This window comes from Piliocolobus tephrosceles, chromosome 1 (genome assembly GCF_002776525.5).
Source record: "Piliocolobus tephrosceles isolate RC106 chromosome 1, ASM277652v3, whole genome shotgun sequence".
NCBI classification, from domain to species: domain Eukaryota; kingdom Metazoa; phylum Chordata; class Mammalia; order Primates; family Cercopithecidae; genus Piliocolobus; species Piliocolobus tephrosceles.
Genome location: NC_045434.1, coordinates 107,580,202 through 107,596,826, shown reverse-complemented (window position 1 = coordinate 107,596,826; position 16,625 = coordinate 107,580,202). Strand labels below are relative to the sequence as shown.

Genomic DNA, 16,625 nt, shown 5'->3' with positions numbered 1-16,625 from the left:
CTGTGTTGAAAAGAGGGATTTTTGTGGAAGTGACTTATATTGTCATGTTGCCTAGAAGACTCTTCCAGTTGTTGAACTGACATTTTACATTTTGAAGGATCATTTAAAAAATATTCTAAATGTGTTATTGATTAAAGAGAGATTAGAAATGGAAATTGAAAATACTTAAATTATTTTGTTTGTTGAATGTATGTTCACTCTGTCTGGAGTCAGATTACTTTTGATGTGTAATAGAATTTTGGGGATCTTTAACCATTTACTGTAGAAAAGTTCTGAGGGTCAGTACATATTTTTAAAAGCTATCAGAGAAAAGGGGACTATTAAATTTTTCCTTTAATATTGGTTAATTATATCAGCCTACTGCCTGAATCCAGAGGTTGAAGTTGTTTACAATAATGAAGTCTCTTAAAATACACTATGAATTCTCTAATTATCTTTTTTGGGTCAGTATTCCCTTTCAGCTATCTCTTTATCAGCTGTTGTAATGAAATATCAGTAACAGATCTTCTACCTCAAGTCCTGGACATTCTGTTGAAGCATATAACTTTGATTTGTAAAGACTACTAAACCCAGTTATTCTGTTTGCAGTGAAAATGACAGTACACAATAGATGGCTTTGTACCCTCCTGTCAAAAGGATGAAGCATATAATATGACTCAGTTATTGGTGTGCCAGCCAGGCATTGGTTATCTGGCATTACGACAGGTTTGCTAATGATTCCTGATTGTGAGTGTCACAAAGAAAAAATTATAAATAGCCTCAGGATAACACTTCTAAAATGCTGTTTTTCTTTGGGTACTAAATGTTCATAATCCCATAAAAAGTTTGGAAAAGAAAAGGACTCAATTTTGATTATTTATGTTTTTACTTTTTCTACTGTGTTCCGCTGGGAAGGTCCCATTTTACTTTGCCCTTCCTGATATATGACCTTTTAAGGGGAGGTTGTGGTGATTTTGTTGTATCTTGTCTAGAATGATGATTTCCATCTTATTTTTCAAACACAGGTTTTAGTTCTTTAGTTTATCCGTTGACTGAGAGTTTCAGTTAAAAGAGAAATGATTGCAATTTATCCTAGGAATGGTGAAAATAATACTTATTTTGAAGACAGCTGACTAAAGAAAAACCTACATAAATAGTCTCAGCTCTCATGTAGAATTTGCAAGTTTTTTGTCATAACGGTCCACTACATTAGGCCTCCTTTTCCATTAATGACCTTTAAAAGGCACAGTTTTTCAAAATTTGGTTTCTAGTTTGTAAAACTTTTTTTTCATTATAGTAACATATTTTCACTGCAGAAAATTTGAAAAACAAAAACTATGAAGAAAAACATTTTTAAAGAAAAAAGTTTATTTAAGGCCGGGAGTGGTGGCTCACTCCTGTAATCCCAGCACTTTGGGAGGCTGAGATGGGTGGATCAGGAGGTCAAGAGATCAAGACCATCCTGGCCAACATGGTGAAACCCCATCTCTACTAAAAATACAAAAATTAGCTGGGCGTGGTGGTGCGCGTCTGTAGTCCCAGCTGCTCGGGAGGCTGAAGCAGGAGAATTGCTTGAACCCAGGAGATGGAGGTTACAGTGAGCCGAGATCGCGCCACTGCACTCCAGCCTGGCGAGAGTCCATCTCAGAAAAAAAAAGAAAAAACGAAAAATTTATTTAAAATGCTTTTCAAGATCACAAGGTAATTACATCCTTTGATAATACCTTAAGTATTGTTAAGTGTTTAAGTGTGAGTTTGTTTTATGTGTGTCCCTTACATTTTTTATTTGCATATCTTCAGTTATCTTTAATTTGGATTCATACCAAATATTTTATTTTGTAACTTGCTTTTTTTCATTTAAAATATATCTTGAGCATTTGACTGCATTGTCATATATTGAAGCATTACTTTTTTTTTTTTTTTTTTTTGAGACAGGATCTCATTCTGTTCCCCATGCTGGAGTGCAGTGGTGCGGTCATGGCTCACTGTAGCTTTGACCTCCCTGGCTTAGGTGATCCTCCCTTTTCAGCCTCCCAGGTAGCTGAGACTATAGGTGTGTACCATGACACCCTGCTAATTTTTTGTATTTTTTAAATAGAGACAGCATTTTACTCATCTGTACGAAAAATAGAGATGGTCTCGGACTCCTGGGCTCAAGCAATCCATCCATCTCAGCTTCTCAAAGTGCTGGAATTACAGGTGTGAGCCACCACACCTGGCCAAAACATTACTTTTAATGATGTTGCTTAGTGAAAGGGTTTCTGTGTCTTTGAAGGCTATAGTAAAAGTATTTTTCTAATACGAATTAATTAGAAACACTATCAATATAATGATCACATTGTTTAAAATGTCATTTTTGCATGTTTAAGACAAGTGTTTATTCAGCACTATGCTAGGTATTTTGGAGGATACAGAGGCACACAAAGCGTAGTTCCTGGGTTCACACATGCTTAAGATCCAGTGAGGGTAGTAGACATGTACCCACTGTTCTGTGGCAAGAACCAACAGGGAGGAGAGATGAAAAGAGGAACATCTTAGTGTGGACTCCAGAGTTCTGCCCACGTCTTGTTTTCGAAGCAGGTGGACAAGTGGTCAATGTGCAGGCCTTTTGCTTTAACCTTATTTATGTGTACACAGCACTGTAGAGCACTAGCTAGAATAGACACAAAACTGAAACCAGTAGAGAAAACAATTGGATGTGGAGATTAGAAGGGTAGAGCTGGGTGTTGACAGACTGGTGTAGTTGCCTCGGAAATGAGAATATAGATATAGATGCAATATCATTTTCCTCTGGGGAACCACCTCTTTTTCTTTACATCTCAGATCCCTGGCCATGTGTCTGAGAGTTTTTTAGAGATATGATTGTTATTTATAAATATATCATACACAGAAACACTTGCTTTTTTAAGCAAATAAAAATCATATAAACAAAAAAATGTCCACAGTATGATGGGTTTTAGTTACACATAATTTGAATATAATATAGCAATTTTGATGCTGCATTAATATGGAATTCTACATGTGATAAACAGTGTTAGACTTTTAGGAATATATATTTTTAGTTTGGTAGAGCTCATGGATTTCCAGATGTATAGGCTACTTAAGCCAAAGAGTTCTTTCTCTAGCTATGATTATAATTCTTCTGATTATAAACACATTAAAAAATAATAAAGGAAAGAAGAAGAGGAGGAATGTAAGAAATAAGAAAGGAGGGAGAGAGAAAAGAAAACCTTTCTGGGCATGTGTAGGGAAAGCAGCAGGCTTGACCTTCAAATGCCAGTGATATGTAGGACTCAGGGCAGCATATGAAATCTGACCAATATATTTGTGATGGCCCCTTCCAGGAACCTATGCAAAGTGGACACCCCCATTTCAACGTTTACTATTGCCATAATTCATAATATAGACAAAGAATGTGACCTCTGTTAGCAGGAGCCTTTTTTGTGACTGCTGAAGTGGTAGCTCTATTATGTAGAAGATAATAACATTGCTTCATTACTTTAGTCTGTGTTTCTTTAAACTGTAACTTGAAAAACTGACTAGTTTTAAAAATGGAAATGGCTCAGGAGACTCCGGAGTATTTAACACTTTTCACACTTGGGACTGGAGAGGAATTTATTTATATAAATTATTTAAAAAATTCATTAAGTTCCTGCTTGCCTGTAATGAGAGTGGCATACTTAGAGAAATGTGTAGATATAGACCTTCTGAGTTTAAAACCTTGGATATATTCTTTTAAGTAGAAGACAGACTAGAAATAATGAGAAAGCATTTGAACACAGATGTGGAATATAGGGGTGACCAGAAATAATATGTTCATAGTTGTTAGCTTATGGGAATTACAAAGGGTTTTAGTGTCAGACCTGAGTTAGTGGATGTTCTTTTAAATTATTGTTACAAGGTTCTGCGTAACCTACTGGTCTCTGTAACTCTTATCACAGATTGTGTGGATTCTACCTCACTTTCTAAGAGCCAGCAACACTGGATTTCTCTCAGTTCCTCTAACCACTATGTTCTTCCCCAGCTCAAGTAAGAGCTGTTGAATGTCTTGTTTCCTCTACCAACATTTCCCCCACTGCCCTTTTTGCCTTGCTGGCTCCTATTTATCTTTCAGGTTTCAGCTACAGTGGCACTTAGTGAAGTCTTCCCATAACCCCCAGATTTAGGATCTAAGTTGTAAATGCCCACAATACTCTGTATAGTAGTCCCCCCTTATTCTTGGGGGATATGTACCGGATCCTATATATACTATATTTTTTGATCTAATAACCCAGACAGCTACTAAGATAGCCACTGAGTAACTAATGTGTGGGTAGCATATATGGCATGGATATAGGGATGATACAGCAGGACAAAGGGATGACTCACATCCCAGGCGGGATGGAACAGGATGGCATGGGAGTTCATCGCAGCACTCAGAATGGCGTGCAGTCTAAAACTTATTAGTTGTTTATTTCTGGAATTTTCCACTTAATACTTTCAGACCAAGGCTGACTGTAGGTAACAAACCATGGAAAACAAAACATCAGATAAAGAGGAACTCCTGTACTTCTCTTTTATAATGTTTCCACATTTAAAATTTCTTCTTCAATGTTTATGTTCCCTGCAAGACTTTAAGTTCCCTTTGGGCTCACTCTCATTCACTGCGTTTAGCCCTAAGTACCTACTCCTCGGAACTCAGAAATGACTAGACTGTGTCATGGAAAAGTAGGCTCTTATGAAACAGGAAACCTGTACTCTATAAGCTCATGCAAAACAAGAAATTTGTCAAAAGGGACCGTGTCTCTTACACATACATATGCGTGTGCACATACACACACACACAGAGAAAGAGAGAGAAAGAAACAGGGATATTCTAGGACAGCGCTTACAGTGTTTACAGTGTAGGCTCTGAAGACAGATTGACTGTGTTCACATCCCAAGTCTGTCACTTACTAGCAGTATAACCTTGGCCAAGTTACTTAACTTCTCAAAACTTGAGCTTCTTATCTATAAAATGGGAATAATTATAACACCTACTTCAAAGGTTATCATGAGGAGTGAGTTAAAACATATAGCATATAATATAAATGTAATTAATATGTATATAGTAATGATAATAATTCTAAAATAACACCCTAGTCATCAGTGTTTCCATTTCTTGTTCTTGTCTTATTCCTATACCTCTTCCACAGAAAGGAGAGTTTTTGGCTTTTCCTGCTGTAGACTTGTTATACCCAATGGAGCCAGAAGATAATAGATTCAAATGGTTAGCTTAGCCTTATTTTATATTTCAGTCCAGATACCATTTTGTGAATATGTTTTAAAATGTTAATAAGTAAAGAACAGAATTTGAGGAATTGACATGTAAACTATATAATTAAAAGCTACTTATAAAGACTCATAGAGCTTGCTGCTTTAATGAAGAATTGAAGAAATTGGTGAAGAATTTATTTTAGTGATTTGACAGAGCCAAAATAAAATCAGTTTCATTGTTGAAAAAACACAATTTAACATAAAGTTGTAGACAGACTGTTAAAGAGTGCTGTATCAGTTAAGTGTCTTCTAAAATTTCATGTATTCAAGGATGGAGAGGGTCAAATGAATAGTTAAAAATACAAATTAAGGCCAGGCATGGTGGCTCCCACCTGTAATCCCAGCCAGCACTTTGGGAGGCCAAGGCAGGCAGATCACTTGAGCTCAAGAGTTTGACACCAGTCTGGGCAACATGACAAACCCCTTTCTCTACCAAAAATACAAAAATTAACCTGGCCTGGTGGCATGTGCCTGTGGTCCCAGCTACTTGGGAGGCTGAGGTGGGAGGACTGCTGGAGTCCCTGAGGCAGAGGTTGCAGTGAGCCGAGATCGCACCTCTTCACTCCAGCCTGATTGACAGAGTGAGACCCCATCTTAAAAAAAAAAAAAAAAAAAAAAAAAAAAAAAAAGCTGATTCACTTATTCTGTTTTCTAGATACACACTAAATCTGTAAAAACTAAACTAAATCTATAAACTAAATCAATAAAAAATAAACCATGGCCTTGGCCTTTAGATAGCTGACAATTTATGTTTAACAATGTATATGGTATTTTTGAACAGCTTTTGTGCCATAGAATGAATATGTTTTACTATGAAATGTATAGATACTGATTATCTAGAAAAGCATTGTAAATACTCTTTGTTTTTACAAACAAGTAGACAGTTTGATTTATTATTTCTTTTAGGGAATCCCCTTCCTTGAGCCAGGGAGCCAGTCTGGCATTAGGCTAATCTCACCACTTTCATGGAGTCTTCCCTTACTGCTATAGATTTCACGAGGTAGAAGAAATAATAAGATGGACTGCTATTCTGAGTCTTGGTCTAATGGAAAAGGACAGTTTGTAACATTGGTTGTATGTTGACATGGTTGTATTGAACAGTTTATTGAGAAAGTCACCAGGTTGTCTTGCAGACATCATTGTAAAGAAGAGAACTGAAACATGATTATGCCCATCCTTTGCCTTTAAGGAAAACAGATATTTGCAAGATTATAGCATCTATGGGTGTGATTTCAAGACTAGCGAGTTCTAAAAGAAAAATTATTAGAAGAAATTCTTATGGGTGTACAAAATGCCCTGAACAGCTCAGGTTTCTTAAAGGATGTGCATGATTAATAGATGAAAGGAGCACATAATCATCACACAGTTATACAGTGCTAAGATTTTAAGAAATAAACATTTAAGAATTTTCAAAGACCAAAATTTAAAACGAGCCGAGATGCCTCAGAGTGCACAAAGAACTTTTAAGGTTGTGTTTGCAGCAAGAGCAACAAGAGGGAAGGGATAGCTCACTGTCTGAAGAAGATATTCTTAATGTTTGTTTACAGGTAAAAATCAGACCTATACAATTCTACTTTGCTTCTGTAATCCTGCAGTAGCAGAAATCCTTTTCCCATAGTAAAAGGTAAAACAAACAACCTGAAACAGAGGAAATTAAACAAACAAACAAAAAATATGAGAAGATGGAGTATCATTCACTTTAAATGAATTTAAATTTTCAAGACCCAAATGAATTGCCTCCCAGGAGTTGATGGACTCAGGTATAATCTTAGGGTTATTGTCAGTATTTTTTTATTTTTTTATTTTTTTAACAAAATCACTGAGAATATAGGATAAATACTTGGAGACAGGAGAGAGACAAATGTCCCAGTTTCCAAAAAGGAATAAAGTATATTGCAAAAACCCAAGACCAGTTCCCTAACTTTAAACTGTGGTAAAATTGGAAGAGATTGTAAAAAAATGAAATATTGTGTTTAGAAGAGAATGAGATGATCACCATGAATCAATATGAATTTATAAGAATAAGACATGACAAACTGACCTCATTTTTTTTTTTTTTTGCTTTATTTTCAGTTTTATAATTGCTACTGAATTAGAGAATAGTAAAGACATGTTGTATCTTGACTTTAGCCAAGTGGTTGACAATGTTTCCTTATCTATCCTTGTGGAAACATGATGAAATTAGATTGTAATTAGATTGATTTACAGCTGCTTGCCTGACCATCCCCATGCCAGGATGCCCAGGGTTTAGTTAAATAATAGTTACTTTATATACTGGTTCCTCACAGAGAACTGGTGGTGAACATTAATTTGCATATATTCAGAAAGTATGGATTGTAGTTATTAGTTTTTTAAGGATTTGTATGTTGAAACTTGAGTGCCTAGATTTATTCATATGATTGAGGTTTCTGTTAGGGACTTTTTTCCAACCGAGCTGTATTTGTAAGTTATATAAATCTGTTTTTAATTTATATATGTAACCTTGACTTATAAATTTACTTAGAAGTCAAGGCATAATATTAGCATTTAGAGCAAAGTCTGACTATGTTAAGAATGCTAACATTATGAGGAATCTTTTCTTTGTTCAGTAACAACTATATTAAGCTCACTTGGATGTTTTTCATACCTTTGAAATGTCATTCCTGTGAACTATCCCTAAATAAAAGGCAGATGTTCATATACAACTTGATAGGACAGATATACTCAGCAGTGTCTTTTTGAGTCAATGTGTCTGTTGGCCTTCTGGTAATCCCACAGTCAGCTGCCTGTTCAAGATATTTACATATTTTTAAAAACAATACAAATTCCCTGGAATCATATCAAAGAGAGAACCATATATTTTGTCCCCTTAGGAAGTTCTTTTGGCAGTCCATGATAATTGCTACATCCAATTTTTTTTTTTATTAATTGTTACTTTTAGAGACTGCAAACGCATAGTTAACTTATTAAACTTTCATAATTGATATTTCTTTGATGCTTATAATATTTTGCCTCTAGCCTCAAAAAAGTATGATGACTTTTTTGAATACTTGCAGATGTTTACATAAAATATCACGATTATTTATTTATTTGTTTATTTTTGAGAGAGAATCTCACTCTGTTGCCCAGGCTGAAGTGTAGCAGGGCGATCTCGTCTCACTGCAACCTGTGCCTCCCAGGTTCAAGCGATTCTTCTACCTCAGCCTCTGGAGTAGCTGGGATTATGGGCACATACCACCATACCCTGCTAATTTTTGTATTTTTAGTAGAGATGGGGTTTAACCATGTTGGCGAGGCTGGTCTCGATCTCCTGACCTCAAGTAATCCAACTGCCTTGGCCTCCCAAAGTGCTGGGACTCCAGGCATGAGCACCCGGCCAAAATATCACACTTACAAAATTGTCCCTCACACTTTTCTTTGCAACTGTTCATCTTGGTGTTACATCTAGAATCCCAGTAGAAGTGAAGGGTGAAAAAAAGAGTTCAATTCCAGCCTTGGCCTCTCAGTCTTAAGATCTTGTAGGCCCTTGAAAGAAGAATTGAGGCCCTGCGTGGTGACTCAAGCCTGTAATCCCAGCACTTTGGGAGGCCAAGATGGGCGGATCATGAGGTCAGGAGATTGAGACCAACCTGGCTAACACGGTGAAACCTCATTTCTACTAAAAATACAAAAAATTAACCGGGCGTGGTGGCGGGCGCCTGTAGTCCCAGCTACTGGGGAGGCTGAGGCAGGAGAATGGGGTAAACCCGGGAGGCGGAGCTTGCAGTGAGCTGAGATCGCGCCACCGCGAGACTCCGTCTCAAAAAACAAAACAAAACAAAACAAAATAAAACAGAAATTGAGTTGTTTCAATTATTTTGCTTTAAGAGACCCATTATGCTGTATTTCTGATTTTATTGTGGCTTTGTCCTTAATTATATCTAATTTAATGGTTGTTATTTTATAGACTAAAATACAATCTGAGTTTTTAGCATTTTATAGTTATCTTTGTAAGTTATACCATATCTGACAGTAAAGCTTCAAATTAAAGGAAATTGTGAGTTAATAAAACAAAGTATTGAGTCAGATTGTCGTTTTAAATTATTCATGTATTATCTTTTATCCAAATGAAGTCTTTTTCTGAAAATATGTTGTATAGCAGATTTTTAGATACCAGAGCCTACATTGTGTTATTTTTAAGTGGGGAAAAAACAATGATGCATTCTCTGTCTGTTCAAAAACCCTAACAAAACTTCCCCAAGTATCACAAAACACCTTTAGGCAACTATATCGCGATTTACCAAAACCTGTTTTATAACATTTACAAAGCATTTGAGATATCTCTTACCTGATTTTAAAAATACTTAATGAATTCATTATTTGGTATATTTTTGTTCAATAAGCAATGAGACTATGCAGTATTGATTATAAATTAGCATTTTATTCTATCCAGTGATGAATAGTATACTGTACTATTCTGTATTATAAATTTTAAAAATGAAATAATGTTATTTTTATCTAAATAATACTTGGGTTAGTGGGATCCCTAAATGCTTAATAGAAACAATCTCTGGGATCAGAGATTCTTCTGTGTTCATCCTGGTAAATATCTTTCAGGTTTATTAAAATCACAAAGGCTCCCCCTTGCTCAGCATCTATTTTTGGCAAGACAAAAGAAGGATTTTTTAAGGTTTGTGTATATTAGTTTAGAGTCTGAATATGTTTGCTGAACTTTTGACACACACTGATTTCCTGCTTATATTAACACTGTCTTGCATAGGTTATGTTCATTTATACATATGAGAAGAGCAAAAGAGGGAATTAGAAATGTAATATTGTGGAATAATAGTTAAAAGAATTAGCTGATCTATAGTATTTGATTTATCTAACCTTGTCATAAGTGTGTTGCTCTAAATAAAATAGTATACTTTAATCAACTGTTCTTATTAGTAAAATAATCTATTTTGCTTTAGCATTGATTTTTTTTCTAATTATCTGAAGCCTTGTCTAATGAACAGTGGTTTGGACTACTTGGAGTTTCATTTTAAGTTCAACCCTCAGTATAAATTCATTGCTATCAGATTTCTGCAATCCTATTTTTTCTGCTTCATATTTCTTTGAGAGCCCTTATATTTCTCTATTTATTTCCCATTTTCCCCACAAATAATAGAAAATCTTCGACTTTCTTAATTATTCACATTGTATCTAGGAGTCAAGCAAGTGGACAGAAAATGCCTGTTTAATCTAGTGATAGGCAGAAGACCGTAAGGTGGGGCCAGTTTGGCCTTTTCGAAGATCAGAAAGATGGCCAAGCATACGTGGAGCAGTGTTTGACAGTGGGAAGAGTGACCAAATTAGGATCAGAGATGGCTGGAGTCAGAACATGTAGGGCCTTCTAGTCCCTGTTCAGGTTTTAGATTTTGATGCAAGTACAAGATATCTTGGGGGACCCTAAACAGAGTAGTAATTATCAGATTTATGTTTTAAATCTCACTCTGGCTGCTAAGTGGTGGAAAGTGGCAGAAAGGAGACAAGAATAGATGCCGATTAGAAGGCTGGGACAAAATTCCAGATGAGGAATCAGTGGGGGCTTAGATTAGGGTGGTGGCAAAGGAAATGAAGAAAAGTCAAGTATGTCTTGGAAGTAGAACCGACAAAAGTTGCTAATGGGTTGGATCTGGATGGGTAGAATGAAAAGGAGAAATCAAGGATGATTTCTAGATTTCGAGATTGTTTTGCAAGCTGATGGTGCCTTCTACAATAGGGAAAATATTGGGGAGGAAACATTGGGGGCAGATGGAATTAAAAGTTCTGTTTTGGCTATCTGAAACTTGAGATGTTTATTTGACTTCCAAATATATCTGCAATATATATGGATCAGTTTGATGAGTTTAGAGCTTGGCAGAGGTAGATCAAGGATGGAGACATGATATGAATGTGGAAGTTATCATTATATAGATAGCATTTAAAGCCATGGGACTAAATGAAATTACTCTGAATATTTTTGTCACCCTCTCTGACCTGTACCTTCTCCATCCCTTACCATGTAAAATCATTCCCACATTATGTTGCAGGTACATATTTTAATTATAGTACCTATAAATAATTTGGTTTTATTTTCTTTTTAGTAAAATACTCTGATTCCTTTATCCAATTTATAGCTAACTGGTTTAAGAGTATTCAGTTACTAGCTTCTATATTTAAGTGAACGTCTAAAAATTATGCATTTATTTTCTGTTTTTTTGTCTTTGCTCCAGGCAAAGTCATTAATAAAGATTTGCGGCATTACCTAAGTCTTCAGTTTCAAAAAGGATCAATTGACCACAAACTGCAGCAAGTGATCAGAGATAATCTCTACTTGAGAACCATTCCATGTAAGTATGTGATGGAATAAAAGAACTGAAGCAGAAATGTCCTTTCTTAACTAAACATCTACAGATAGTTTGATAGAGTATTTCACATTAAATTGTGAAGACTAAGTTGGGAACAAAAATGAAACAAAATTGGATAAGAAGAAAAAGTTTCAGAGAACTTGAGAGGTTTTGTTTTTAAAAGTAGAAAAACTGGGCCGGGTGCAGTGACTCACACCTATAATCCTAGCACTTTTTGAGGCCAGGGCAGGTGGATTACTTGAGGTCAAGAGTTTGAGACCAGCCTGGCCAACATGGTGAAACCTTGTCTCTACAAAAAACACAAAAATTAGCTGAGTGTGGTGGCAGGCACCTGTAATCTCAGCTACTTTGAAGACTGAGGCAGGAGAATCGCTTGAACCCAGGAAGTGGAGGTTGCAGTGAGCTGAGATCACGCCACTGCACTCCAGCCTGGATGACAGAGCAAGACTCTGCCTCGGAAAAAAAAAAAAAAAAAAAAAGGTATAAAGTAGAAAAACTGGAAGATTCTATATTGTGACTTTTAAAAAGTGATGACTAGAATTTAAGACTATGTAATCCCAGCATTTTGGGAGGCTGAGGTGGGCAGATCACCTGAGGTCAGGAGTTTGAGACTAGCTTGGCCAACATGGTGAAACCCCATCTCTACTAAAAACACAAAAATTAGCCAAGCATGGTGGCAGGCACCTGTAATCCCAGCTACTTGGGAGGCTGAGGCAGGAGAATCGCTTGAACCCAAGAGGCGGAGGTTGCAGTGAGCCAAGATCACGCTATTGCACTCCTGCCTGGGCGACAACAGTGAGACCTCCATCTCGAAAGAAAGAAAAAAAGGAAATCAAAAAAGAATATATATTTACATGTTGTTAACTAGATTTTATTCCTGTAAATCGATTTGTAAAGCCTTATGCAGTAAGAAGACTTTTTAGCTCCCAATGCCTTGTATACCAAGAGCAAGTATTTTATTAGAACATTATTTTAAAATAATTTTAAAATCTGCCTCTTCCCCAACAAGAAAAAAATGTAAAAAAAAAAAAAAAAAAAAAAGAAGAAGAAGAAAAGGAGGAAAGGAACTCTCTCTTACTTGGAATAATTTTTTTTCCCTCCCTCCCTGGCTTCCTCCCTTCCTACCTTGACTATGTAGTGGCAAAGAGCTAAGTAAAGTTGAGTTCAAAATCTTTACTCTAGAATCTTAGTGGCTACTTTACTTGGGCAAGTTACTTAATGTTCCTGGTCCTCAGAAACTCTATATATGGAATTAAAATAACAAGACGCACCTCATGTAGCTGTCACTAGGATTTAAAATGAGAGCATGTATGTAAAACTGCTTGGCCTAGAGTAGGCACTCAAGTAGTGTTTGTCCCCTTCTCCCATTCTAACTGGATCTCCTGCCTCTCATTTCACCTCAATTCAATCGATTTTTAAAGTACACATTTCTTAGCACTATAGGGAAGGGAAAAAAATTTAAAAATAAAGTGAACATCCAATTCTTATCCATCTGTAGTTTATCCTTCAAAGATTTCCACTAACAAATCAAGTTCAGACTCCTTAGCATCACATAAAATATTTTTTGTTTTTTTAATCTGCCTCTTCATCTATGATTTCCTCCTACAAATCTGCCTTGTAGCTGCAGATCACAACTTCTGCCTTTATTTCTATTTGTATTTGCCTGATGTGTCTTTGTCCATCTTGTTATTCTTAAAGTCTCTGAATCTCTGTTTTACAAATAGTTCTGGACTTTACTCAGTAGCCAGTGTGAAACTTTTTAAATTTTTATCGATGTGATCAATATCTTTAGCCTCAGTTCTGTCATGGTTTTTATATTTACCATATATAAGCCTTTTGTATGAAAATCCTTTCACTATGTAGTCATTTTATTTGATCTCTCTCTTTTTAGAAAGGTTTGTAGGGATCTTTTTTTTTAATGGTTACCTTGATACCTTTATATAATAATCTTTGTTCCTCCCTCCCTCTTTTTTTGCTTCTATCTCTACTATGAGTAATATTTAAATTACTTAGTCATCTCTTCTTTTTCCTTCCTTCTCTCCCATCATCTGACTTGAAGTATATACCTTTTTATTCCTACCAAATATGAGGTGATCAGTAAGCTTTTTCCACTTTGCATGTGCTTTCCTCATTCTTACCCTATTTTTTTTTTTTTTTACAGTTGGGCTGTATCTACATTGGCTAAGCAAATAGCCATTACATTACTGTAATTTCCTCCTTTATAATTATCATTTATCTTTTATTCTGTGGGTAAATACATATTTAATATAACCACCAATCCTTATGTTGTTATTTTTTCACTAATTGTAGTTGTCTAAAGCTTTTTCTTTACCCAATTTCCCAGCAAAGGCTCACAGGATCATCTTAGGATTTTGTTTGTAGCCTTTATACTTTGATGTTTGTTTGGATGGATATAAAATTTTTGACTCATTTTCTTTCCTCAACTATCTTAAATATATTAGTCAACTGTCTAACTGTTTTTGGCATAAAGCATTGCTCTTAAAGAGTTTGGTAGCAATCTAATTTTCATTTCTTTGTAAGTGACTTGATATTTTTCCTGCATGGGATGTCTCATTTTTAGTTTCATGGCTCTAGAGCTTCCTCTTCCCTTGTTAAAACAAGATAATAAAAATATGTACTTGTACTTTCTAAGATAGGTCTTTTTTTTACTGCCCTCTGCCACTTTCACTTGAGTTTTTCTTTTAATTTTATTGTTCTAGTTTTGCAGTTTCCTCACTGTGAGGTTTTTATCCTTGAAGGGAGCTAAAATTTATTGTGTTTCATTTCATAGGGTCCAAGCAGCTGTAGCCCTTTTAGATCTCAATAGGCCCTCTTAACTTACACACAAATTGAAGTGTCCAAAGCTCCCTCTAGGAACCTAGACACAATGCCGCATCAGTAGCAGTTAGCATACTGAAGGGTCACATCTGGTTTCTAAATATCATACTTTCCTAAAAAGTTTGAGGTCTCCTTGGAGATAGTTCTGATTCTAGGTCTGGGGCAAGGAAAGTACACGATGAGCTTTGGAGCATGTAAGTGTATCAGAAAGTATATAGTGCTTAAAAAATTATAGAGACATACCAGAAGGACATAGAAGCCCCCTAAAAGGAGGCTTACTCCAAAAATCTGAGACAATTTGAGCAACGGTGTTGAAAAAAGAGAGAGGGCACTTCTATTGTCAGATATTGAGCTGTAGGTGGAATGGGACTGTAATCCCTGAGAGAAGAAGAAAGGAGACCACACACAGAGGAATCCTATAATTTCCTCAAGTTTCTACTTAAAGGCACTTTCTGGACCACAGCACAAGGAAGGAGAGCCCAGGCAGAGTACAATGGACTCTGAGTTGAAGGGACAGAAATCTGAGTTCAAGAAGCCTGAGGTGTCTGGAATTTGCAGGACAGTATGTCACAGAGAAGACAACTATGAAGAAAAAGAGCTCAAACAATCTGTAAAGGCACCCCCTTGACTCTGTGGCTGAATACTAAGCTGAGAATATGTAGGACGAGACTCTTCAAGGTTAAACCAAAAAATCTCTTGGAGTTGTAAGTTTAACAATTCCCAGAGCTCACCCAGGGCCAGGAGACATTTGAGTTCTAATCAGCTTGGTGGAAGAATCCCATAAGACTCCTGCCTTACTAGCAGGGCTAAAATAGCCACAGATAAAGTTCCTCTAGCCCTGCTTTAACAAAGCTTAATTAAGCAAGACCCCAAAGGATCAAGTGAATATGCATGCAACTTAACTGCTAGCAAAAAAGGAAGAAAGAAAGAAAGAGGTAAATCAGCACTCTTTAAAGAAAGACATTGGCCGGGCTCAGTGGCTCATGCCTGTAATCCCAGCACTTTGGGAGGCTGAGGCAGGCAGATCATGAGGTTAAGAGATCGAGACCATCCTGGCCTACATGGTGAAACCTCGTCCCTACTAAAAATACAAAAATTAGCTGGGCATGGTGGTGTGTGCCTGTAGTCCCAGCTACTTGGGAGGCTGAAGCAGGAGAATCGCTTGAACCCAGGAGGCAGAGGTTGCAGTGAGCCGAGATCATGCCACTGCACTCCAGCCTGGCGACATAGTGAGACTCCATCTCAAACAAACAAACAAACAAAAAAAATAGAAAGACAACAAAATGGAAACATTGTGTAACAAAATATTCAAAATGTCCAGCATCTAATAATAAATTACTAGACCTGTAAAACGCAGGAAAATGTGACCTATAATCAAAAGAAAAGTCAGCTGATAGAAAAAAGAAACAGAACTGACACATGATGGCAGGACTATACCAGCAGTTTTAGTTATTAGAAATATGCTCAAGGATTTAAAGAACAATATCAACATAATGAAGAGAAAAATTATATATAAATATTTATATGTGTATGTATGTGTGTGTGTATGTATGTGTGTGTGTGTATATATATGTATATATGAATTAAGTGGAACCTTAAAAATTCACTGAATGGACTTAACAGAAGATTCAAAACTGGAGAAGAAAAGATCAGTGAACCTGAACACATAGCAGTATAAACTAATGAAACTGAAGCACAGAGAAGAAAATGACTGAGAAAGTGAAAACTTTTTTTTTTTTTGAACAACCAGATGACAATGGGGAGGGGAGAGATTTCTACTTCTGCCATGAAGTACCAGTACCATAACTAGTACTAGATTTACCCTGTTGTCATAGACAACTAGAAATTGGATGAGGAATATGTAACAGCTGTTTTCAGACATTTAAATATAGGCAAAACAGGACTACGATGCATTTATATTTACCCATGGCAAACTATCAAGGCAAAGTGGAGGAAGGAGAAAAATACTTAAAGAAATAGTGACTGAAATTTTTCCAAATTTGATGAAAATAATAAGCGCACAGATCAAAGAAGCTCAATAGACCCGAAACAGGAGAAACATGAGGAAAACCATATCAAAGGACATCATAATTAGATTATAAAAAACCATTGATAAAAAGAAAATGATGCTGGGCATGCTGGCATGTGCCTGTAATCTCAACT

General features: G+C 36.2%; 1 protein-coding gene across 1 annotated transcript in view; it reads left to right on the top strand.

Annotated features, from left to right (window-relative positions):
- MAGI3 (membrane associated guanylate kinase, WW and PDZ domain containing 3) overlaps positions 1 to 16,625 on the top strand; it is a 290,328-nt gene that overhangs the window by 148,523 nt on the left and 125,180 nt on the right. The window contains exon 2 of the mRNA XM_026456708.2: positions 11,490 to 11,606. Coding sequence (XP_026312493.1) covers positions 11,490 to 11,606 — 117 coding nt within the window. The remainder of the gene's footprint in view (positions 1 to 11,489; positions 11,607 to 16,625) is intronic.